Raw genomic sequence first — 26,299 nt, 5'->3', positions numbered from 1 at the left:
TAGACCTAGTCTTGCTGTGTCTTAGTTTTCCACACCAAAGAATCCCAAATGCTTCATTAAATGGAATTGTGTAATAAAAGTTGGTAAGAGAACATGCTGGAAGGCAAGCTGACTGAAATGAGTGTTTTGACAAGCCCTGCTCAGGCTGATATCCAGGCTGGCTTCCGTTCTAGGTGTGATCACAATGCCCTCATGTCCTGGAAAGAAGAGAGGGCTACTCACTGACATGGCTCCAAATCAATAACAGCTGAATTTCTTAATTTTCCTAGAAGCACAGGAAAACAGAGGTGAAGAGAGTGAGCAGGCTAACCAGCTCAAAAAGTCTCTTTTGCCTTTTCAACAAGAAGAACCATCAGGATAGCTTAGAGTGACAGTTCTTAGGTCACTGAATACATATGGGTGTTTTTCAGAGAAGTGAGCAAAGTGAAAATAGTATGTTTAAAGCTAATTTTAATTTAATTTCAAAGTAGATACTTGAGTTGATTCACCTCCTGTTGTTTTTACTGAAAAATATACCTGCATTTATTATACAAAGAAAGCCAGCCCAATAAGCAGTCCACCAAACAATCCCTTTTTGGCCCCTTAAAGCAGAGAAGCAGGAATTTTGCAGAGGGACATTAATTTTCTGTAAATATTTGATATTCTCTTTACATTGGTACAGCAGCAGGATACAGCATTATTTCTCAACAGCTCCCATTATTTCTCAGGACCTCCTCCACTTCTTGCAGTGTTCCTCACAGAAGCATCCCTGACTTGCCTCTGGAACTAATGGCACTAATACCTTGAGAATTTTGATGAAAAAAACATGAGCTGTGTAGCCCTTCTTAGTCTTTTTATACCAATACATGAAAAAGCATCATGCCACTTGTGTAACCATAAACAAAGTCAGATTAATCCTGCTCTAGTACTTTGAGCTGTAGATTTACTTTGGAAATATGCTTTTAAATCTGTAGATAATTAGCAGAAGTAATACTGAATTTCTGAAGACTGCAGGCTTAAAAGCTTCTTATTGTTGGCATCCTCTAAAGTGGGAGTATGTTGTACCTGCAGAACACTGTAGGAAATGTAGAACACCTCTGACAAACCTAACGCTCTTTACACTGTCTGGTGTCAATTTTCAGTTGTATTTTGGAAATGTCAGACATATTTCCTTATCAGCAGGGACTTTGGTAATAAATTTGGAACTAACGAATGACAGTACAGAGAATAGAATTTTTTCAGCGCGCAGAAGGAAATAAAGTGGTATAAACTGCATTTCAATTTCTTTCATTTTATATTACTCAAATATATTTAGGATTTGTTTTTGTTTTCCAGAAACTGGCCTATACAAAGGAAGCAATGGGCAGGTGAGTATCTGTGTTCTCCTTGCATTTTATTCTCTCTGGAGATAACAACAGGGCTGAGCTGTGACATTTTGTAACCTTTTCTCTCTTTTTCTTGTCAGTTCCTGTGCTGATTGGTCATGTGGGTAAGTAATTTTCCATTTCTAAAGGCTATTGGTAGGTCCTTCCTCTGGTTCTTGCTGCTGCTGGCATTGATTGGTGTATTGAAAATGGACAACATTCATCTATGTGCAAAAGGATGTATAGAAAAGTGTGGTGGAGAAATCTGGTGACTCTTGCATGTCCTGGCATGGTTGGCAGGCTCAAAATATCTCTGCCAATCTGAGGCTTGTACTTGTGCTTAAGTGTGTCATCACCTTGTTGTCTGTCAGGCACAGGCCCAGGCTATTTACCTGAAGAGGTTTAGTGGGGGAAATCTATTCTGGGAAAGATGTGTGTCCATAGTTACTTGTGTTAGTGTTCTGGTTTTCTTGCAAATCTTTCCCAAAGACTTTCAGGTAGTCCTGGTCTTCATTACAAAAACAAAAAGAAAATGGAATATTTTGAAATGCTATTTTGAAAGACTTTCAAGAGATGTGCTCCATAAACAGTTACAAGGGAACTGGCTGTTTGGGCTCCTCACACTTTTAACAAGGCAATAAAACTGAAATCTGATTTGTGGCATCTTTGTAGCAAAGCAAACCTGAACTTTACCTGTTATTTTCATGTCTTTTATTGAACTGAACACAAGTTCAAATTATTATTGCTCCACTGCTACTCAGAACTTAATCTAAGCTATTAAATTTAGGGTAATTCAAACCCAGACAATCTTGAAAAACTGGCAGGTTCAATTCTCTGTTTTATAAGACACATAAAGATATGCCTAATATGAGTAATTAAAATACCAGGAAGAGTAATCATTTAACAGACTTAGAAAAGCCCCTAACTTCTCAAATTAGTTATTCTTCTTGTGATTTCATAACCACATCATAAGTTAAAATTAATAATGTGAGATGGTAATGGCAAATGTGATTCCTAAAAGGTTGGTTTCTCTCTGTCCTGTGGAGCTGAGTGCTCCTTTGTCAAGAGCACTCCCTGAAGCCTCTAGGTCAGCTGGGTAGTGTCCATCTGTTCTGAAGAAGTTTGAGTTTGAAAACCCACTGAATCACTCTGTGTGATCATTCAGGAGATCTAGTAAATGTAGAGATACATGAGAGGAATTGGAGTCAATGCATCTAAAGTCTGCATGTACTGGGCTAAGCAAAGGAACAGTGCAAAAAACCAGCTTTTGATTGAAAGGTGGATCAGAGTGATAAATGTTGTACTTGTCCAAAAGCCATCTTATGAAGCGTTTCATGGCAACATTAAAGGAGTTCCAGTAGACAACTGGCAAACTTTGCCAAACTCAGTTCACTGTTGGGCTGTGCTGCATCTGTCTCAAAAATACATTGCTTTTAGTTCAGTATGTATTGCTTCAGGTTGGGATCTTTGGTATTGCCAGTTTAAATTTTGAGTTTACTGTATCTTTTCCTCTATGGTTTGTTTTTTTTTTGTCTTGTGCTTGGAAATTGTAGTGTTTTATAACATAAAGAGGGTGACAGAGAACCAAAGCAGTGACAGAAACAGGTAGACTTGCCCTGGGTAATGGAACATCAGGAGAAATTAGTAGAAATATTTTTTCCATTATAAAATCCAAATTTACTCTAAGACCATTGTGGACATTTTAGAGCATTCATGGTTTAAGATGTGCAGATTGTAAGCCGGAGTCCTATAAACAAAGTCATGATTTTCTGTCATGGGTAGAAAATATCTAACTCCAGATGTCTTGTCCCAAGAGGAGTAAGTCAGCCAACTCAGTACTGCCAACAGCCAATGTCATTCCCTGAAAAATTAACCACACCTCCCAGTAAGGTCAGAATAAATGTTCTTCTAAAAATATTCTGTAAGAAATTAGCATAAGTACCCAACCCAGGACCACCATCAGCCTCTAAGGCACAGGATGGTAAATCCAGCGTCAAGTCCCTCCTGCAGAAAGGAAAAGTGAGTGCAGTTCCACCCTCTCCTGGGCACTGCTGTTCTCACCTGCTGACCCACCTGTGCAGTGTGGTCCAGTGCAGGGCAATGCTAGGCACTGTCACCCAGCTCTGCCACTTTGTGTCAGAATGGATGACTGTTCTGGCCTTGTCTCGAGTCTGTTCTCACCTGCTGACCCACCTGTGCAGTGTGGTCCAGTGCAGGGCAATTGTCACCCAGCTGTGCCCCTTGTGTCAGAATGAATGACTGTTCTGGCCTTGTCTCGAGCGAAGGCAAGACTGTCCTCAGTATCTAGATGAGATGTTCAGGTGAGATTCCCACACTGCCAGGGAAGAGCAGACTTCTCTAGATGGTGCCCTGAAGTGAGGGTCTAGACATCAGAGACTAGTCTTTGATGTGTCCTGTGGTGAGATCTAGTGTCTCTGATGACTGAGCAGTAGCAGCCATTTCACTTTGGAGGCCTGGCACTGGGCATATTTCTCTGTGTGTTTTCCCAATGATAAGAACAAGAGAAATTTTGCCATAGGTTCTAAAGTATAGCCCCTATACAAGAAACTATTCCATAAGCTTCGACCAATCTCTTTTACTCTGTGGAACATTATTTTTTTTCTTTGAAACAATTTCTTAATTTGGGGTTGATCTGGAATGGAATACAGGCCTTTTTATATCTGTTAATCACTTTAACTATATGCCTCTCTAAATCAAATCAAAACTGTGCTGAAAGCCATAAACAGCTGTAGAATTGAAGCTGTGACTTGAGTAGCTTGATACAACTCATATAACCCTACCTAGACGTCAATATGGTGTCTCCCTCTAGCTGGAAAAAGCTGACTTCATCTAGTTAAATGCTGGAATAGCTTTAAAGTAGCCTATGGAAAGGTGCCTTGTGCTCTTGTGCTTTAGTTCCTGGAATAACTCCCAATCCGGCATTACTGACAGTGCGTAACAGCAGGATGGAAGCGTGTTCCCGTAAGGTTTAGAGCATGCATTCATGTAGGTTAAATGCTCAGCTACCCTGGCCTTTTCAGGAACTGAGGGATTAAACTAAGTACCACCAAGGAGAAAGCCTCAAAAGGAAAAGCCATATGTGGGGCACAAGCCAGATGTGTACAGAGCAGCACAGTGGACATTGCAGAGTTTTTGCCCCAGCTGGAAGTGTCAGAGCACTACATCAGCTAAAGACTTTTCCTGATTGCTTTATTCAGTAGGCCACTGGCGCTTCAAACAATGAAGTTCTGGCTCTTAATATTGGAGTCTTTATCTTGAAAATAGGACAGTTCTTTTGTCTAATTCCTGGGGGATCAAAAGCCAGATCTTGAGGAACTGCTGCAAGCAAAGAAGTAGCACAAAATTCTTGCAGCGGAAAACAAGAGGTTTTATGTCATAGCCTTGCTTGAATGCTGTATGCACAACAGCATATTGAGGAAAAGATAAAGAGGATAGGATAGTTGAAAAGGAGGAATAGAATAAACTACATTTTGACTTCTTCAGGAGCATTTTTTAATGCAAAATGAAATGTGTAGAGGCACGTGCCCTTTCTGATGGTACTTGCCAATTCCAACCTCTCTGAAATTAGTTGCAGTAAATCTTGTCCAGACCTTCTGTGTTCTGTCCATGTTCTCTGCCTTGGCAAATCTGGAATCCATATTTTATCAGCAGTGGTAGCAATGGATGATGATGTATCAATTTGGCTTTTGTACTATTTATCTAAATGTGCTTCATGAAAGAGTTTGTCTTCTATGCTGGGATAATTTCATCAGTTCAGCAGTTCTGCCTGCAGTGATGTAGAAACCTACCTGAGTTTCTCTACTGTTTGCATGTGGACTTGCTAGTGATATTCCTCATTTCAGACATTTTTTAAAATCATCTGCACAGCTTTACCACATGTGAAGAGTTCCACACTGTTCCTTTTCAGTTGTACATTTTCTTTTGTGCTCCCTACTGTCTGGTAGCAAGTATGAAAGGTTTGTCCTATTTTATTTAGAACCAAAAGAGATGAAAATTCAAGAACTACCTAAATGAAAATTAAGATAAATTCATGAAAATATTAAAAGGAAGAGAATCTCTATACAAGGGTTTGTCTTACATTCTGAAATTGCATAAAAATACTTTTTAAATTGCATGCTAGTTAGTTCAAGGCCGAGTGATTGAAATATTTAAAAATGAGAAAATTAGACAATAAATTTTTCTCACCTTTGTGCAACATGAGAATTGAAGTAATGTTATTCAAGAAAAAGAAAAGCTTGACATAGCCAGTTAGACTTTAGAACATTCAAACTGACCAACAATCTTATAAATAATGATAAACTGGTGGATGTACACAACATGTAATACAAATTTGAAGATGTTACTTTATTCAACCACAGAGTTGGGTTTGTCTTAAACCTTGAAGAGAAATGTAGAGAAAAATCTAACTAATACCTTCACAGGGAACTTCATGGGGAGCTGTGAAATGGTATCACTGATGGCCCATTTGACAGGTCCAGAGTGCTGTTTCTCCTTGATAACACAGTATGGCTGCACATAAAGAACCAGTTCAGGCCTACGAGTCAGTGGAACTCTGTTTATGCTTTGGTGGACTGGAACTTGTCATGTCTTCTCCTGACATGACTGCTGTCAAGCAGAAGTACGTACCGTGGGCCTTGAAAGAAGGGGGATGCAGGCTGCATTTGTGAGCTGTGATTGCTGCATTAATATGTGTAGGCTGTCCATGAGCACTGTTTGCTTCAGATCAGCTTCCTAGGCCCTTATGGATCTTGTCTTACACCTGCCAGATCCTGGTGTCTAACAGAGCTGTGTGATCTGAAACTGCTTGTTTCTGCCAAGGAAACATGAGTGCAGTGTTGTTTGTTCTGGTGCTTAGACATCTGCTTGTCCATATTCCTTCCTGCCTCTCCATACATATGTGTATGTTTTTATATTTTGCTTACTGCTCAGCCAAGATGATCCAGGGAATCACTCATGCAGGTAGGACAATGGAAATTACATTTCATGTGTCTGTGTCTCAAAGTCACAATAAAATCTTGTTGGAATACAGTCCCTCTACCTGGAGTGGCTTGCTTGTGTAGGTAGAATTAAAAATCAAGTGTGGGCCTTGAATTAATCCTGGGGCAAAACCTTAAAAAATCCAGTGTATTTTAAGTGGTGCAAGTAGAGTGAATTTGAATCTGCGTTTACCTTGAAAAGTGATGTGTTCAGACAATCCAGTATATGCTCTGCCCCAGTATATGCATTTTGAGTGACTTCATTAGGCATGCTCAGTACAATTGTTGCATTTTTAGGTGATCAATAAAGTAGGCATTTGAAAAATGTTAAGGGGAAGTACAAGGCAAAAATAAAGCAAACTTCATCATTCTGGTAAGGCAATGAAAAACCAAAGTTGTGTGTAGAGTGAGCTTTGTTACAGCATAGTGTCCTTAAAACTATATTTTCATCCTCTTGAAAAAAAGTGCTAGCTGATCATTTGACCAAATTTGGTGCTTGACTGGTTTGATTAGATTTATTAGGGTTTTAGTGGGTGATGTTTAAGTGCTTGGTTTTTAATTTTCAGCCAGCTATCCAGTGGAATTCTGTCAGAAAATTTGGTAGTCCTGAGGGCTTGTATTTAAAAGCCCCTCAGCACCAGTAAGAACACATTACCTGGCCTTGACAAAGAGTGTGGTCTGTTGTTGCTGAAGGAGCTGGGTTTGCTACACAGCCTTAACTCTCACCTTGACACTGGCCTTACTTTCACCTCGCCTTTCAGCGCTATCCTGGCTGCCCCCAAGGCCTGGCTTGGGCTGTGGTTTTCACCATGTGTCTAAACCAGTGCCAAAGGTGATGCTTGTGACAGAAGCACCCTGTTGGAGAGCTGCCATTTGTTGGGGGCAGTGACAGAGAAAGTCCTCTTGGACTTTTGAAACTTGGAGAACTTCACTTGGATGTGTCTATGACCTGTAATCTGACCTAGAAGTAGAAACTGAGAAAGATATTAGGCCTTTCCATTTGTAAACTGCTCCTCTTTTGAAAGTGTGGTTAATGGCACAGTGTTTTGTTAGGGGTTTCTTGTCTACTTTGGGGATTTTTCCTTTAAAAACTCAAGCAACTTAGTTCAGGGGGCTCCTGTCTGGGTGGGTCTGGGGCTGCCCTGGGGTGGTTCCAGACAACTTTGATGGGCAGGGCTGAGCCCTACACTGGGGGCAGTGGCAGCTCGGGAAAAGCCTGTGTGAGAAACGGCAAAAACATGGCACAGGGAGAGGAAGAGGGAGCAAAAAGAATGAGAAACAGTGGTGTGTGGAATGCCAAGGCCAAAGGCAGCACACCATAGCAAATCATGTAGTCCCTGCAGCCAAGGGAGGACTCCGACTGGAACAAGCAGACCTTTCCTGAAGGAGCTGCTGCTCCTGCAGAACATGCACTGGGTAGAGGAGTCTGGAGTGAAGTTGAGTCTGGGAAAGAGTGAAGAAGTGGTGTTTTAATGTTAGTCTACTTTTCACTACCCAAATGTACTCAAATATGCAATAAATTAGTTTTCCCTGAGCTGACTCTGATTTTCCCATGGAAGTAATTGGTGAGTGATCTTCCTGGCTTTATTTCAATCAAGAAGCTTTTCATTGTAATTCTCCCCTGTCTTATGGAGATGGAGGGAGTGACAGAGTGGCTGGGTGGGTGTTTGGCCCTTGGCCAAGGCTAACCCACAGCAGAATTGGGAGATCAGTTGGTCAAATAGTAATTTTGCTTCTTTTGAGATGCCTTGAGTGGCAGCACAAGGGTGCAGAAGGCTGGCAGGGACAATGTGGGTTGCATGGGGGACCTGTGCCTTGTGGGGCAGTAGGTGGAGGTCAGGAGTGCCTGGAGACCCCTCAAAGAATACTGGGCACCAACCTGTGGCCACCTGGATCAAGCCCCACGAGTCTCAGGTTGGGATCAGGGCTCCCCACAGCAAATCTTGTGTCTTGTTGTCCTCTTATTTAGAAAAGGGGGTGGATACAAGACTAGCTAATGGCTAGATATAGGTTTGAGCAGACCAGAACATTAAAAATCCTGTAGCAGAGTTTTTACTACTCATTGCTTTGCTTTTGTTGAGCTTCTATTCTGAACCTAGTTACACTGAACAGCTTGTAAGAAATAAAATCACAAACTGGTTCACCTCTCCTGAAAAGCAGAGTCATTCTTGCTTCTGAACATTAAACATGATGCACTAAAATGCTCTGATGCTGTAATTTGGTGACACTCTGTTATAGATGTAATATGCTTCCTACTGAAACTGGTAAAAGAGGCATCTTGAAGTTAGGTGAACTTAATTGGAAAATGTTTCATCAGACCAATTAATAATTAAGCAATAGTTTTTATTGCAGTTCTAAGATGACAAACGAGTAAAGAAAACAAATTCCTCCAAAACATAACCAACATTCTCAAGAAAATATCCTTAATAGAGGCTATCTTGTCAAAATTACAATTTCAGCCAGCTTGCACTGTGCTGGCTGAAAACAGGTACCAGTGTCCATGAGATGGAAGCAGGCAAAACTACATTCAAAGCTTGCATGGAGTTCATTGATTTTATTTGTGCAAGAAAATATATGAAGGTACTGTTTAAATTCTTGAATAAGTATTTTCTGATCTTTTCATGTGGAAGTTTTTTTTTTTTTGTTGTTCATGTTTTAGAATTCTTGTGGAGATCTCACCCTGTCAGTTTAACATTCCCTGAACTATGTTTTGGTATAGTTAATTACTTTGTGGAGGATTGACTGTGCCTTCTGGGAAAAGATGGGTGAAAAGATCCTTGATTCAAATAGAAAGTTCATCAGCTTTGCCTTCAGGTCTGTTTATTGGCACATGAGTCTTATGTGTCTGTGGGGGGCAGAAAGTGTTTCAGACATTAAGTCAGTGAAACTATGGTCTATGCTCATATGCCGGTGCTCAGGTGTCTGTAGAATGTAAATTTGAGTCTGGTTGTCTGCCTGGTGCTGGAAGCCTTTTTTGGAGTAATACAAAGCCTGACTATACAGCCTGAAGGAGGAAAGATATCAAACTTGAGTGGAGTTTTGCTTGAGGATAGGATGAACTGCAAGACCAGTCATAGAGTATGTGAATCATAAAACAAACCTGGCAAGGCCAGGAAGCATGGCTGATGTTGCATATATTATAGTGAAGACTTGCTGCAATGAGTGTTTCATGGCACAAGTATGATCAGCAATAAAAAAGGAGATCCTTTAGAAGTGAGAGAAATATCTCAATACAATGAACTTCAGTAATGTTTGTGTTCCGTTTCTCCCCAGCAGTTAAACCTCCAGTCTTATTGCTTGTGCTGTATATATCAACAACATGACAAAATCAAAAAATAATTTTCCCTTCATCCAGGAAGGACTTGTTTCTGTCAGAGCATGTCTCCCACTCTTGGTAACTTGACAGTTGCTCCAGGCTTACAGAATTGGCTCCAGGCAGCTTGGGTTTACTGTAGGAGTTGTCAAAGCTGATAGTATTTTTTCAGGCTGACAGTCCTCATGTGATTGTTCTTCTTTTCACATTTGGCCCAGAGTCATTTTATACATGTGTGTGAATCCCATAACCGGGTTTGAAAACTGATGTGTTTTGAAGATTTCCAAATAAGCAGAGTAAAATTAATTATGGAAAGAGCCCATCTTCTTGCAGTGATTTCAGTGCAGTTATGGTGTTTTAGTGCACCGAGGGGAGTATTTTAAAAACTGAGTGGTTTATAGGGTATTACCATTTATCTTTGTGGTTTAACTCTTTGCATTTGCTTTCTTTACAGAACTAGAGGGCAAAATGTATTTTTGTATTGGACTCCAGGTCATTTGGGATATAAGAGGCTTAGCAACCCAGAGACGCACATAATGTGTTGTATGATGCAAGTGACCCAAAATCTAAGTTGCAAAATATAACTGAAATACCGGGAAGCCTAATTTTTATGAAGTTATGAGCATAATGGTAGCATGAAAAATTTCTTCTGCACATATTCTTCTTGGTGCAGTATCAGAATCACAGAAATATCAAAAACTACTACATTTATCTTACCACATCCAGCTTCAATTTCTGATTTGTTTTTTATCTAGTGGGACTCCTACTCCACCTTCAGATGCTGATGTTACCACACTGAGAGGTCAGTTTTTATCTAACTGTGTGATGTTAAGGCTGATTCTGAGTTACCAGAAAATTGAGAAATTCATGTGTTTGGATTTCAGAAATAATTTTTACACCTCTCTAATGCCATTTGTAATCTGGAGATCATGTTATGCGCTGACATTTTGTTATTTCATGGATCATAAAAATAATATTCAAGAAATTAGTTCTGTGGTGGTTTTAGTTCACCTAAATTCATGTTTCCAAAAATGCATCCGCTTAGCAGAATGTCAGCATCTTATAGTGATTAGAGTATTTGATACTTTTCCTCAGGCTTTTCATGTGTCTCCCATGCTTTAGCTGTCATGATGATGGGAATAGAAATCAAATCTGACTGTTGGTTTATGCTTGCTGAACTGCTTCTGTGGGTATATAGAAAAAGAAAAACTACAAACAAACCCAAACAAAATAATACTGTTCTCTTTCAAACTCAGATGCAGCTGCCAATGTTCCTCCCCCTCATGAGGTCTCCGTCGAGAGTCCTGTGGGTGACACCATCCGTGAGCATGACAATGTAGACACCACTGTGAGTGGGTTTTTTTCATTTGGTTCAACATTCTGTTGCCTTCCCTGCATGATATTGTTTATGGTCATTTACATTTTAATTGCAATTGAAGGTGTTGTTAATATGGTGTGTTAACACAAACTAGAATTTCATAGTAATGCCTTGGTCCTAAAATTAAGAGCCAGACACAATAAAGGGATAAAGGGTTTTTACCTCAGTATTTAATAAGGATTCTTATGGTGCAACAATTCACCAAGGTGGAATACACTGAAATGCACATGGTAGATCACATATACAATTTTACAAACCTTGCAAATTAGTATATCTAACAAGGATGTTCCAATGAGAGGTTTGAATGGTTCGACATCCCCCTATCCCCAAGTGTGCTCCTTCAGATGGGCCTAATCTTGGTCTGCAGGATGTATTCTAGAGGGGGCTGTGGTTTCTCAAGATAGCATAAGGCTTTCTGGTCTCCAGCTGTGAGGCCTTGAGGGCATTTGGTCTCCTGGCCTAACACAATACTAGGACTATGCTAAGGTATCAGACTTAAGGAATTACAAGTATGCATGCTAAGGGTACTGAGAATACATAAGAGGTATATTTAAAAAAAAAAAAAAGGCAAAAAATCATCACAGCATCAATAAAATCAGAGTGTGAATTTGTAAAGTTTGAAGACATTTTCCTGGGCAGATATATTTTCCATTTGGAGAGGCTTTGAAATACCTCTTCCCCCACAGTGGGAGATAATATATCAGTTGATATATTACCACCATCAGGTGAGGATTTTGCTAGTGTCATAGGACTAGAGAGGGAATGCCTAGTGGCTTTGAAAGCTCCAAGAAGAATGTGGAGCACTATTATTCCTATGGAGGCACAATGTTCCTTAGGTTGCTGTAGTAGAGTTTTGAGGGTCTGAGGGGTACAATTATGTAGGACAGCAGAGAGGTAGACATCCTTGAAGAGTCTGATACTCTGCTCTTTTTCCTCTGCTGATGTAGGTGAACTTGTATGTAGCATCTTGCAAGTCACTCTTTCTGTGATATTTAACCAAAGCTCACAACACAGAGAAGTCTAGACCCCATATTTAAAACATCTGTGTAGAAGTGAACTGACCACCACATAGGTCCCAGGACGGTATTTGCTTCCAGAAAACAGGTCCTCCAGATGGAATTTTAATTCCACACTCTAGAATCCAATTGCAGTATTCATGGGCCAACATGAAGAAAATTTTATAAACCAGTGTTATCCATCAGCTGGATTTTTTTTCTCTTACAAAAATGAAGCTCTCAATGGATCACAGAGAAGCTCACAGTTTCACATGCTGATTTACTGTACTTGGGCCATGTTGTTCAATAACCTCGGGCCTGAAACAAAGCTGAACTAGACTGTACTTTCTTCTAGAGCTTTCAGTGCTGACTGGAGCTCTGATGTTGGAATAAATGCAGAGTATGGAAAAGACAGCTTCTGACTCAAGTGCAGGGTCTGGCCTTATGTTATGTACCAAGAACACTTGTGGTTTGGTCCCAAGAACAGCATTATTCTTCTTTTGAAGCCGAACTGCCTAGAATATTTCTACTGGAGCAGAGAATAGGACCACTCAGTAAATTGGAAAGGAACCAGAATTAGATTGCTGCTGCTGCTACAGCATTTTTACTCTGTACAGTTACATTCCACCTCATTTCTCTTAGCAGTCAAAAAGCATTGCTGATTACAAGGCCAAGAGTAAGCAATCATCTTCTGCACTTTCTATGCTGACTGTACCAGGTTTGGGGGGCTGATAAATTATTTAAACTACATGGTGTTGCAAAAAGACAAATGGTAGAACTATATATATGCCTGCTAAATGTGTATCTTTCAAATGCTAACTCACTTTAAGTAATGTACCAGTCCTTATGATCTTTGGACAGCATTATTCAATGAAAAAGGAAAGAGAATTTAACAAAAAAATTTTAGAGAGTTCCTAAACAATGTAGAAATTGCTTACTGATGGCTGATGAACTTGCTGGAGAAAGTTTTTTTCCATTTCCTGCATGATGCATAACTTAAGACTGCAGCTTCATTGACAAGATCTGTCTTTCTGGCTCTCTATTTTTCCCTTTTAGTAGGAAAAAAGCAACAAATATGTGTGTAAACAGTCAGACAAAACCTCTAGCAAAAGACATTTGGCTAAAGTTAAGAAGCCTTAATTTCTCTTCCCTCCCAGACAAATCTCTATTTTTAAAAAAACAAATTTCTGATGTCTTTCAGTATACCACAAGGAATAGTATTCTGTTTTAAAAATACTAGGGAAGTAAGCAGAAAGCATGCTCAGTCATCCAAATTGGATTAAAACTTGGCATTCACTGCTGCCTGTGGCAACCCTGATAGCTCCATGCATCCCTGATGCACTGCACAGCAACTGCTCTGGGGCTTTTTGAAAGAAATACAAAAATGAGTAGACATTTTTATAGACACAGCAGTTGAAGCCCACTGCTTTAGCTCAGCAGAGCTCCCATTCCCAGTGCCCATTGTATATCTGGGGGAGATCCTTCACCTCCTGAGGCTGAACAACACAGAGTGTTATTCCAAATGTAGAACTTGGCAAAGGCAGCTTGTCTTCCAGCTGGAATAGTGAGTAGGAGCCTTGTGATAAATGAGTAAATTTCAGATAAATCAGCCTACACTGACTGGGCTCAAGTGAGATGTTTGAGTAGCCATGGTTGCACTTTAAATTGCTCCCACACATCTGTGTTTCACTTTGTACCTGGGGTCAATGAGATGGATTTACACTAAAGATGTCCAAATGGAAAACAGAATTATCTTCAAGATGGGAATTCTCAGGAAGTGTTCTTGCTTAGTAGACTTTAGTTGCTGCCTCTGTCCACTCCAGTACCAGGCAAGCAAGTGTGCTGATGGCTCCAGCAGTGAACACGCTGTGCTTTGGACTGCAGCATTCATGTGCCATTAAGTGTGTCTCTTCTCTCCCCTCTTCCTTCCCTTCCAGATCAATAATGAGATAAAGAAGCAGGATGAAAAGATAGTCAGACCTGTAACTGAGCAAATGATTGAGTTCAACATTTTGATTGTTGGTGAACAGTACAGTGAGGAGCTGAAGGACCCATCTGCTGCTGAGTATCAACTGCTGTCAGAACGATTCATTTCTCAGGTGATTCCCTTCCCTAACTTCATTTTTCCTTTTGCTGGCTCTGAAAAGCGTCAGCAGCAAAAAGCATCTTTGTCAGGGCTGCTGATTTTTGTCTACCTATGGTTTCCAATATTTGTTTTTTCTTTTGTCTGTAATGGTGGTAATTATATTGCCATCATATGTTGGGAGCTGGGTGTTTGTCTGCCTTTTCTCTTTGGAGAAGGGAGACATCTAAGTTGTCATGTGGCTGCTTATCATGAGGCTTATCTTTTCTCTAGCTTTGTCTCCTTCCTAGCCCCATTTAGTTCAAGTTGGTTCTCTGAATCCTTTTTACTGGGGCTAACCCTGTGCCAGATCCTGGGCCAAATGGAAAGAGATGTACTCTTCACTGCAGTCAGATATGGCAACTTTCACAAGTTGCTAGCATAGGCTAGACATCTTACTTTTCCTAGCTGTGAGTCCAAGTAGAAATGCCATGGTGTGTGTGTGTGTGTGTGTGTCAAAAATGTCAGATGGGACAGAGTCCACCTGGCACATGGATATTCCACTCCTTTGATCCCTTGCCTGGTTTTCTCTGAGTTTAAATAAAGAAGCTCTTGGCAAAAAAAGTCAGCAGCACTGTGATTGTTTAAGTTTCACCAGAGACAGTTTAAAAATAAGGAGATGGGGGAGGGGAACAAGAATTTACAGAGTAAAAAATAATCCTCAACTGGCAAGGATCTTTGGAAGCAAAATATCTTTCTAAACCAGCATGAGCTTTCAGTATTCTTTATCTTGGTTTTGTCTCCTGTAGCACAATTAATTATCTTGGCAGTCTCTTTCCATTTCTCCCCAGGAATGTTTCTGTATGGTTCTTGGGGAATGCTGGATGTCGTTCTTCATACTTTTTATTCCCCTTTTTCTAATAATGAAACAATGTCATTAAAACTAATCTTCCATAAAGAAAAGAATATTTAACTGTTTTTCACCTATTAGATATAACAGCTCAGATACATTTTTGGACAATGCTAGAAACACTTCCTAATTGTTCACCACATGAGCAGAAGTGAACGGAATCTGTGTTAATTTTTTTGTTTTTCCATCAAAATAGATTAAAAGCGTATTTGAAGGACTACCTGGATACAAAAGCATCCATATCCTGGATTACAGGTAAAAAGATCCTGATGCATAAATGGTGATTGAACATGATCATGCAGGATGGTGTAATGAGCTGACATGATGCTTGGCAGGATGTCGGGTGTGTGTGGGAACTCCTAGGATGTATTCACCCACTGCTCTCATATTTGGTACCTCTATATGTGCAACCGAAATAGAAATATACAACTGGTTTTTTTCCCTTCTGACATTCTTCACATGAAATGTTTGCTGTGATTTTAAGACAAGGCATTATTGTTCAAGATTCTATCCTAAAATTAAAAGTTATATTCATATCTGCTACTTCTAATATATCCATGTATGAAACAAGGAAGGACACAGAAATAATTTTGGGCAAAAGTGGTGTATTTAAAGTTCTTTTTCAAATTCTTAAAGTTAATTTGGGATGGCTCTAAAGGTTAGTGTTTAGGATATGTAAAGGTCTCTCGGATCAAAAGAAGAGAGGTGAGGGATAGTTTGATGAACGATATGGAAAGTTTTAACTCTCTGTATTACTAGAAACATACTTTTAAATCCATTTGTGCTTCAGAGTGACATTTCAAGTTAATTTGTTAAGCTAATGCATCAAACATGCAAAAAATGTCTGACTTTTGGAGTACAGAACTCACAAATTGTGATTTTTCTTGAATGGACTGGATATAACTTTTAGAAACTAATGAATGTTTTCATGAGTTAATTTAAATTGTGTTTTCTTTGAGACTGTAAGCTGTATTTCTTAGAATTTATTGTCTAGAGTATTTTAATTATCATACATGCAGGTAAGAAAGCAACTGTAGTGAGAGAGGTCTTGTGGTTGGAGTGCTAGGCTACATCCAGTTTTCAGCCTGGAAGGTGGCAAAACCTTCCATCTTGGTGTTTGCAGTCCAGTAGGTTTGCAAACACTAGGTTCATTTGAGGAGACAAATAAAAGTTCTGGCAAAGTCTGTTCTCTGCTGTGCATGACAAAAACCCATTGGTTGAAGTTAAACCTTTAGGTAGAGTAAGTGAGCCTTGATCTTCTTGATACTGACATCAACTTACCTGCATTATTTACAATTATCTGAGATGGCTCTGCTCTGCTGATCCCTTGGGATTAATAGAAAATATCTCAGTTCACTAAAAGCAGAGCAATTTGTTATGTATGTAGCTGAGTAACTATGAATAGCTAAGCAACTAAAAAGGATTTTCAAATGGTTATGCTCTATAGAACACTAAAGCAAAAGTGTTAAATTTTTAAGACTTAAAGGAAGTTATTATTTGATTTAACAAGTTTTGCTGTTCTGTTTTGTTTTCATAATCAGCCCTTCCGAGGAAGACAGGTAAAGACAACTTTTTTTATAGATATTTTCACAATATAGATGGGAAAAACATGTTTAGCTGGACGGAATTGTTTTTTGGGATTTGTATTTTTGTGTTCAGAGCAAGAGGGTTATCTAACATAAATATTGTGAGAGAAGGTTCTACTAGAAACTGCAAGTAACTGGTCTGTTTCAATTAAGGATAAACTTAATTTTCTTATTCAAGTAATAATTTTAAAAAAAATCCCTCAGGAAATATCATCCTAAACACAAGTCAGCTACTGGGGTAACTCGTGTATAAGAATCTCTTTTGTGAAGAAAACAAGATTGATGAACAATGACTCAAAGCCTTCATACTTTGCAGCAAAGTCTTGAATAGACATGGGACTATTATGCTTACTGAAATAGAAGTAGATAAGAACCCCACAGTTCTCCAGCAAAGGCTGTTGGCTTAGCTTCAAGGCCAGAGGTGCTACAGATCTTAGCAGAATTTTAATAAATGTTATTTAGCAGAACATGGGATTAGTCTGGACTTGTTTTCATCAGACATATGCAAGTTAAGAATCCAGAATTTTCCTTCTTTAGTGTGTTAAGAATGTCGCAAGATAGAAAAAGCATTGCAGCCTTAATTTATTAAATGTATTAATTTGTTCTGCATGTATCTCAGCATAGCAGTTTCCATGAACAAGTTTAAAGACAATGAGCATTCTTCTAACTTTTCAAAAAAGGTTAGAAACACAAATCTCTTTACAAACTATGTACAACTGTTCACAAGGGCTATGTTCCAGGCACCAGATGGTCAGCCCTTTCCAGAAAGAGGTTGGTGTTGTAGTTATTTGTTAGGCATTATGAATGGCAGCACAGTGGTATTAAATCTAAATGTTGTGTTTGAGGAGCACATTCTGTTCCATCTTTCATGTGTCTTTTCACTACTGCTGTCCTTTTAAATCTCTGCTGACAGTCAGTGCCCTTGGTGAGCCTGTGGTGGGCTCATGTCAATGATAGAGCCAGCAGCAAAACCCAGGCTCCTAGGTTTAGTCGGTGTGTTTGTGAATTTTCTCTGTTGTGTCTGGAACTGGGGTTTTAAAGACTTCTCTGAACAGAGCAATTGTTTTAGAAATCCAATCCAGCTCTGTGGAATCAGGAAGACCTGTATTCAGAGTACGCGTTTCTAACGCTTCAGAGGTTACTTAATTTTTCTTGCTGTGCTCTGTCTACAGCCAAAATGTGTTGTATCTTGTAAAGTTCTCTTGTGCTTATGCCCAGCGTATGGTAAATCTGATTGCAGCCTAACCTGTCATGTGGAAAAGGACACCCAGATGTATTAAGGAAAGGAAAATTAAGAAAATGGAGAAGAGCTAATATGAAAAAAACCCCAAACTGTACATAGATACAGATCTGAGAATAAATGATCAAATGAGTCTAGATAAATTTTCCCAGTTTGATGAATTAAATACTATTTTATTGCCACTAAAAATATTCTTTCACAAAGGTTAACACTGTGCAGTGACAGAGACTGGGGCTCTCACTTGCTACTATAGATTGCTACTATGTACAACATGTTTTTCCTGTATATTTTCATACCTCAGAGCAATTCCTATTGTTGGTATGATCTTAAAATCACCACTCTCACCACTGCATGCTGGTGGACCCACTAATAATGCTTGCAGAAAGTCAGTGTTTTGGTCTGCTTGTGGTCTGTCTGCCATTCACTAGTAGAAATATGGGACTGGAACCAGAGCAGATTTCAGTTTTGGGTAGCATTTCCCTTGAGAACTTTGTGAAAAGTATCAAGTAGTTTTTATTCATCCTTTAAAGCCATATATTTTTATATTAAAAAGGGTATTGATGTGGGCCCTTGTGAAAAAATATAGTGTTTGCTTTCTTAGGAAAACCTGGAATTTCTCATTTGTATTCTTTCTCTTTGTACAACTGAAGTGGGGTGGAAGTTCACTATGCTGTCACATTTGATGGAAAAGCCATCAGCAATGCCACGTGGGACCTGATTAACCTTCATTCAAACAAGGTGGAGGACAACTCCTTCATGGGCATAGAGGATAATCCAACAGTAGTGTACACCATCAGTGATTTCCGAGATTATATTGCTGAGATCCTCCAGAAAAATGCTCTGCTTGAAAATGCTTCCATCTCTTTAGACCCAAACTCTCTTCAGCTTACTAATGGTGGGTATTAATTATGATGCATCGGTGTGCCACACATCTGACTTCTTATAAAATAAATCTCACATGAGTGAATTATTCAGCTGTCCTCTGAAAAATTAAACAGAACAAAATCAACTATGTTATAGCCTGATTTGCTCTGGTCTTAACCAGGTCAAATCATTAGCAGTAGCATCCTATTCTTGATGTATTAGCCTAGATCCCCATTGTATTTTAATTTTTATTTTGAAACTGAGGTTTGCGGTATGCCGTTTCAGTAATACTTTAAAAAATTAATAGGAATAAAAAGGGGAAATGTGGTTCACATGGTGTACATTGCATCAGGGTGACCTTCAACTTAATAGCTCTGTGTTGGCTTTAGGCAGCACAAGGGAATACCCAGATTATTGTTGAATATTCAGTGATCCTGCTAGAGATGACAAAAGAGTGCTGTCATCCCTTTGTTCTTATCTTTCCCCTGCACTTCCTGTCAGTGATTTGGAGGCATTTCCAGAAACAAAATCTCTCTGGCAAACTTTTTGAGAAGATTTTACTTACAAATCTGAAATCAGAGAGGGTTTTTCAGTCAGTCTTCCAACACAACTTCCTCACACTGTCACTGCAGCCTTTGGATCCCAAGTGTTTCTATTTCCACAGTGAAGGAAATCCTGCACCCCACATCGGAAGACACATCCTGGATTACTGAGCATCCAGTTGTCCTGGAGCGCCCGGAGTTTGATGTGAGTATGGTTCTGAGCAGTGGCTTTTGGACATTTGAACAACTTAGTTCAGCAAGGTCAGCTTGTAGCCAACACCCAGAGCTTCTCTATCCTGTTGTTCATGCAGAGTAAGTACTAATGAAGGTTCACCTTATATTGGAGTGAAAACTGGTGAAACTTCTTATGTGACAATTCTAGTGTCTGCTGCCCAACAGTTTGCTGTGATCATCTTATTTTGATTGCAAACATCTCTAAAGAGGTGATTCTTCCTTCCATGATACTACCTTTCTTTGGAAAGAAGAAATAGATGTAAATCCTTCTGCTGGAAGAGACAAAATGCTAAGTTTCATAAGCTCCTTTTGTTACTGTATTTATTTCAAAGAAAATTCTCAATTTGGTTTTCAAATTATGTCCATCTTCCTAATACCAGAAGAGGAAAATAACTGACATTGGTTCTTTTTTATTTTGTCTTTTGAAATTGTAATTGTCTCCTCTGACTCCCTCTGGAATAATCCAAGACCCAGACTAGAGCTCTGTATTGGACAGGACACTTGATGTCCCTGACCCTGCCTGTACAAAGGGACTTTAAGCAAAGACATTGAGTTAGGTGCCAGCAATGCTGAGATCAAGTCAGTCAGTTCTGCCAACAGGGAGGTCTTCTGAGTGCTGAATTGTTGTCTGGGCAGTTGGTTTCTGCTCTCCACTCTGTTCTGTAACACAGATGTGCTTTCAACAAGAAATGAGCTCAGATCATGCTCTAAAATCCAGATCCACATGTGCTGGATGGTTGGTTCTCATTCAGTCCATCATGAGACAATGTTATGAACACAGACACATTTAATTTTAGCCAACTTCTGAAAATTTTATGTAAGCAATTTTTTTTTTTTTCACAGAATGCAAACATTGTTAGAATGGACATAGGTATAATGTCCTTAATTTCATGGCAGCTTTCACTGAGTCTTAAAAACTACTCATTGATGCCTAAAATGAAAATTCATGTGGCTTTCCCATAATGGATTAAACATGGTGTAGATAAACATGAATTTGAGTTGGCTTTCAGAAAAAGGCTTTCTCTTTGCTGGAGACATCTAACTTTTTCTTTTCTCCTTACTGGAGACATCTAACTAGTCGAAAATGTTGTAGATGTTTATTTTAGTAAGACAATGAATTCTGCCATGCTGACAGATGTGCAGGCAGGAAGATATTTTAGAGTAGTGGTGCTTTGCAATAATAAATTTTAAGCCAGTTTTTGGGAATATTATTATAACAAAAAATTGTGGAAGTAATATTTCTCTAATCATGACTGTGGATAAAATCTTCTACATCTTCAGACAAAAACTCTGATTATGTAAAAGGTATCAAGTATATCCCCAAACCAGCTGTGTACAATCTGCAATACACAGGTAATAGCTTCAGATAAATATAAGAAAATCCTACATATGTTTAAACAGTACACAATTGATAAATTATTTCCACAGATGTTGAACCTTTATGGTTCAAATAGCTGCTTTCAAGTAGAATTGTTACCCATGGAAAAGAATTTTGCTACAGTTTTCCCCTGGTGATTTGAGAATAAGTTGGATTTGTATTAGCATACCAATATCATGACATTACATGGGACTGTCATGATTTCATGATGGTACAACTAATTCTTTTGAGTTTTGCCACACTCTTTAAAACTAAAGCAAAAATCAGGTCTAGTTTTTGAAATCTGTATTTTCTTGTTTGTATTGAGTTGTAAGAGGTGGAACACTCTGGCTTGAGGATTACAATGCCTTTCTGGCAGCAGAAAATTAAAAATCAGGGAGAAGGGTTCTGTGTTTACAGCCATCTATCATATTTGTAAACCTTTTACATTGTTGAAAACCAGAGGTAGCCAATGTGATATTAAACTTGTTAATATATTGCCCTGTAACAAGAGTCTTTGAATAATGTTAGTTGCCATAGGAGAATTTATCCACATTCAAATAAATGATGAGGTGCAATCCCTGGCAACTAAATGGTTACATTAAGTGAATGTATTGAAGAGATATTGCTGGTAGTCCTAATTCATTCTTTATGGAATTTATATGTGTAATTTATTTCTAATTTTGTACAGTAACTCTTTTTACAGCTTTTTTTTATAGTGGCTAGTCCTGCCAAAAATAAAATTGATGCAGCACATGTCTCTATGGTATATATACTTTTCAACTGATTTTCACCATATAAATTAAAAAATGTTACAAGACTGTGGTGGCATAACAACTGGCATTTTAAAATATGATCATTACATGCAAGCAAGTAATTTAAGAAATAAAAGTACCTTAACTGGCCTGTTTCCAAAGCATTCAAATGTTGTTTGAATTAAGCTGAAAAGTTAATTCACCCACATTTCAACCTGGAGTAAAATTTCAAACTGAAAATTTTTGGCTTCTTCCTGTGATTCCTTCTGGTGAAGCAACAGAAAGAGATTTGACAGGAATGGTGAGCTACAGAAATTATTAGAGTGGTTTTGAACTGAAATTGCAGAAACCTGTGTCCACTGTAACTTTACTTGTCATTATTGGCAGTTTCTTAGCCCTTAGCAAATTGCTGCTTCTTGAAATTGCTTGGCAGTTTTTCATACCCTACAGGGTTTTTGATTCATATCCCACTGCTGCACAGCATTTATATGTGGGCAGGTATCCATGTAAAACACTAATTCCTGAGTTTTAGGCTATCAGCTTGCTTTCGTAGCCTTGACCAAATAACTTATTATCTTTATTGCCTTTTTCTAATATAATTACCTCATCAGACACCAGAGTAGGAGATTAATATTCAAAGACGAAATATGCTAACTACTTTAACTGTAAACTAACTAATGACTGGTACATGGAATAGTAAGCAAACAGCATGGAAATTGGAGATGTAATGACAAATTATTTTTTCACATTTCAAATAATACACAAATTCATTTTGCCTGCATTTTGTTGTTCATCATTACTGCTGATAGATTTATATTTTTTTTCCTGCACAGGTAGATTGGCTTTGAGACTAAATTATTCTAGGTTCTAAATGCTCTTCATTACATTCTGGTCTTTGTTGTTCTCATACCCACAAACTAAAAGATATCAATAAATGATAACTGGGCATGCATCCATTGAAATTCACTTTCTACAATGTTTCATGTATCATAGTAACTGAAACATTAGAACTACTGTATTGCTTGTGTGGCTGATGAATAACCTGAATAAGCTGTTAGAACCTCATCATGCTTTAGCAAGGCAGAAAACATTTATCTTTGATTTAGTTGGAGATGGACAGATTGATTTTTTTAGCATAGGAAAGGAGATGGTTTTGGATATAGATGGTAAATCTGTTAATACTCTAACGGGTTCTGCACTCCAAACAATCAGAATGGCTCCATTCCCTTTTTGGTGGGCATGACTGGACATGACATTTGTTGGAAGGATGTGCATCTTGCATGTCTATTGCACGAGATTAGCAAGGGTCTATATTTGCCACTCGTCCTGCTGCTGTGCATTGCTCCCTCAGCAGCAATAGTCCGAGGCTTGGCCACTGCCTGCTGTTAACCCCTTCTGTGTGTTCAGCCCAGTGCAGACAATCACTGTTTCCCCTGTAATAGTGGGAATATTAATAGTGCCTTTTTGTTCCAGGACAGCACCTTTTTAGCTGAACGTCCTTCTGCAGATGAGTCGACTGTCAGCAATGCCCTGCCCTTCGATTACACCAAACCAGGTTCCACCTCAGACAGTGAGCAGGCCAGTGACAATGAAATCCAGCCAATGCCAGAGAACATTGACTACGAGGTCGGTTTGGCACCTGAAGCTCCACTTTCCTCAGAGGTTGATGTCACTTCTTTGCCTGATGGGCAGAATTTAGAGACTACTCATTTAGTCACTGTACCAGTACTAGAGCAGGATTCTGTGGACTCTCTGGAATGGCTTTCAGCCCCCAGTTCTTTAGATGGTAAGTTAATGCTATAGACTGAAGCTTAAATTTGGATACAAATATTTCCTGATACTCACCAAATTATAGTTCACTGGAATGAGTTTTCAGAAAGGTCTGGAAATTGAGTGTCTTTCTCTGTCAGTTTTTACCTTTTTTTGTGTGCAATGTATCCAAGAGCTATATACCAAGGTAAAATGCTTGTAATAGCTAATAATACCTGTTTCTCTCTTCTGGAAATGATACATACATGGCACTTGTTAAATAGCATAGAAGTAATTTTGTATGTCTTGACTTGGCCCATAGAATATCTGAATGGAAAGTGGAAGAGGTTAACAGGGGTCCTTATGACTTTGGCATGCAAAGGCCGGGATATGTTATGGAAAATGTGGAACACAGATCTACAGATAATGAAATTAATGAAGTTTGACACTTTTTATCACAAACAATATCTAATTGTCAATTTGTTTTTATTTTTAATGTTTGAAGATGCTGGGCTATCTGAAGAACTTTTGCCTTTAAGTCCTTCTCACCTTGTGCCTGAAGAATCTCCATCTACCGATGACTATGCAGTTCCTTTGCTTTCTGCACCAACAGTGGCCTCTTCATCAGTCATAGAGACTGATATTAAAGAGAAGGAAGAAGTAATCCAAGGTAGTCCTGAGGGCAGAGACAGTGCAGACTCTGTGGAAGAAATTACTTTTCCCTTAGAAGTGCCCCCTATGGAAGACGAAACTGATATATTTCTTGGAGATAGAGTTACATATGATGATGGGTCTGGTTCAGCTTTTGATGGTTCAGGAAAAGAAATGGAATCAAATATCTGGCCTTGGGAAGAAGCAACCCTGGAACCAGTTTTCTACCCTGGTCCTGATAGCTGGCTTGAAGATGACAATGAGTCTTTATTAATCAAAACTGAGGATATTCCTGAAGGCATGATTTTAGACTATATTCTTAACTCTGGGAATAAATTAGATTATGATCTTTCCAAAGATGAGAATGAAGGGATAGTCAATATAAAAGATTTCCTTGATGAGTCTGAAATATTTGTCTTTCCAGAGACTACAACTCCACAAGCACCTCTGTTACAGACAGAAGAGTCATCGTCTGTGGAACCATCTACACAGACAGAAACACTGGGCATGTATGATTCCTCTTTTGTCATGCCAACTGGAGAGGCCCCTGTCTCACCACCACATACAGATCTGTCTGTGGAAGACAGTCTCCAAATATCCACAGGGACTGTCAGTACGGAGCAACCTGAGGAGTCTAGTGTAGGCCAGAACACAATCCCTGAAGTAATTGAACACCAAAGCAAAGACAGGGCAGTGGCAGAAGAACCATTCACAGTGAAGCAGCCGGATGTAATGGAAGCTGCTACAATAGGACACTTGGACACAATCTCTTTAGAAACTATTCTGACTGCAGATCCTTCTGTGGTAAAGCCTGTTGCTTCCACAGAAGAGTGGCAAGCCCCAGATTCATCACTGGCAGACCAAGAATCTCGTGGATCAGCGGTGAAGGAACCAGCTGATGTTTGGCCTACTGACAGGGCACTAGAAACCTCCTTAGATCAGACAGTGCAACCAGCAATGCCAGTGCTTACTCCAGGTTCAGCTGCAGTTCCTTCTGCAGTAGATCACACCACTGTCCTAGAGGGCTTTGCTGTACAGGATGATACAGAACATGGTACACATATTTCCATGAGCTTCAGCACTGTTATGGATTATCAAACAGCGAGTGTAACAACAAGCACCATTGAGCTTCCGTCTCATCTCCCTCCTGTGGGATCCACGCCGTCATTTTCTGTGGCTACCTCAACAAAGCTGGCAGATGAAACAACAAGAGTCCTGGATGTTTCAGTAGACCTGGGTCATGTTAGCACTGCCCAATTTTCTCCTGAGCAGACTGAGGAGGGAAGGAGAATGACTGAAAGTCACATTGAGCTAACAACTCGTGTCCAGTCCACAGAGATGGCCAGTGTGGCTTGGGCCACCCATGAAACTCACTACAGCAGTACTGTCCCATCCCGAGCTCTAGTTGTGTTCTTCAGTCTTCGGGTTACCAACATGATGTTTTCAGAAGACCTGTTTAATAAAAACTCCCCTGAATACAAAGCCTTGGAGCAGCGATTCTTGGAACTGGTAAGAGTCACTTGTGTGCTAAATGTCCATTACCAGATAGACGAAAACTGTTGGTAAATTATATTTAGTCATCCCTTACAGAGAGCAACTCAAAACTGGTGTTTACATATAAGATTTGTGTCCCTCTGTGGGGAAAGCTCCATCTGGAAATGGGTGGTGGGATGCTGTTCATCTCTTATTCAGATAATTGTCTCTCTAAAGGAGAACTCCTCAGCATCGTGGACCAGCTGCTCTGCTGGTGGCAATGAATACAGCAGTGTAGCTGAAGTCACTGCTACATCCCCCTATTTGCTTCCAGAGTGCTCTGTATGTAGTGTCTAGGGAGGAAGAAGCAAGAAAACCTGGGGCTGTGAGCAGGTAACTTCTGCAACACACTCAACCTGTCCTAATTAAGAGGTAGCTCAGAGAATTAAGCTGTTCCTAACCTGACTGATGACTAGGAAAACCTCACAGGAGTTACACAGCAACAACTGACAAATTTTAACTGGGAAATTCCCCTCTTCTGACTGAAACAAACATTCTCCTGTGAGAGATGAAGGAAGCAAAGCAGAGAGAGGGAAGTGGGACATGATAAAAGAAAAAACCCTGTGAAATGGCAAGTATTCCAGGTACTTAGGTCAAGGGAGAACACAACATGTGTCCTGAGAACTGTGTTTCTGAATTGTATAATTTTAGAAACTCCTTGCAAATTGCTATACTCTTAAGTACTGCCTGAAGTATTCAGGCTCCTGGCAGGCTGCCAGCACAGACCTCCTCTGGGTAAAGATTAATGGCCTTGAGGTTGGATTTGGATGTAAGTACTGCCTGAAGTATT

At 39.4% G+C, this 26,299-nt stretch overlaps 1 protein-coding gene across 1 annotated transcript in view; it reads left to right on the top strand.

The window, feature by feature from the left end:
• Positions 1-26,299, top strand: part of IMPG2 (interphotoreceptor matrix proteoglycan 2) — a 51,654-nt gene that overhangs the window by 19,330 nt on the left and 6,025 nt on the right. Inside the window, exons 4-15 of the mRNA XM_039732843.1 lie at positions 1,315-1,346; positions 1,445-1,468; positions 2,943-2,948; positions 10,409-10,455; positions 10,910-11,001; positions 13,964-14,125; positions 15,195-15,253; positions 16,540-16,557; positions 18,475-18,719; positions 19,353-19,435; positions 23,050-23,362; positions 23,822-25,485. Coding sequence (XP_039588777.1) covers positions 1,315-1,346; positions 1,445-1,468; positions 2,943-2,948; positions 10,409-10,455; positions 10,910-11,001; positions 13,964-14,125; positions 15,195-15,253; positions 16,540-16,557; positions 18,475-18,719; positions 19,353-19,435; positions 23,050-23,362; positions 23,822-25,485 — 2,745 coding nt within the window. The remainder of the gene's footprint in view (positions 1-1,314; positions 1,347-1,444; positions 1,469-2,942; positions 2,949-10,408; positions 10,456-10,909; positions 11,002-13,963; positions 14,126-15,194; positions 15,254-16,539; positions 16,558-18,474; positions 18,720-19,352; positions 19,436-23,049; positions 23,363-23,821; positions 25,486-26,299) is intronic.

This window comes from Passer montanus, unplaced genomic scaffold (assembly GCF_014805655.1).
Source record: "Passer montanus isolate IOZ18808 unplaced genomic scaffold, ASM1480565v1 scaffold80, whole genome shotgun sequence".
NCBI classification, from domain to species: Eukaryota; Metazoa; Chordata; class Aves; order Passeriformes; family Passeridae; genus Passer; species Passer montanus.
This window is presented reverse-complemented; position numbering and strand designations above follow the sequence as displayed.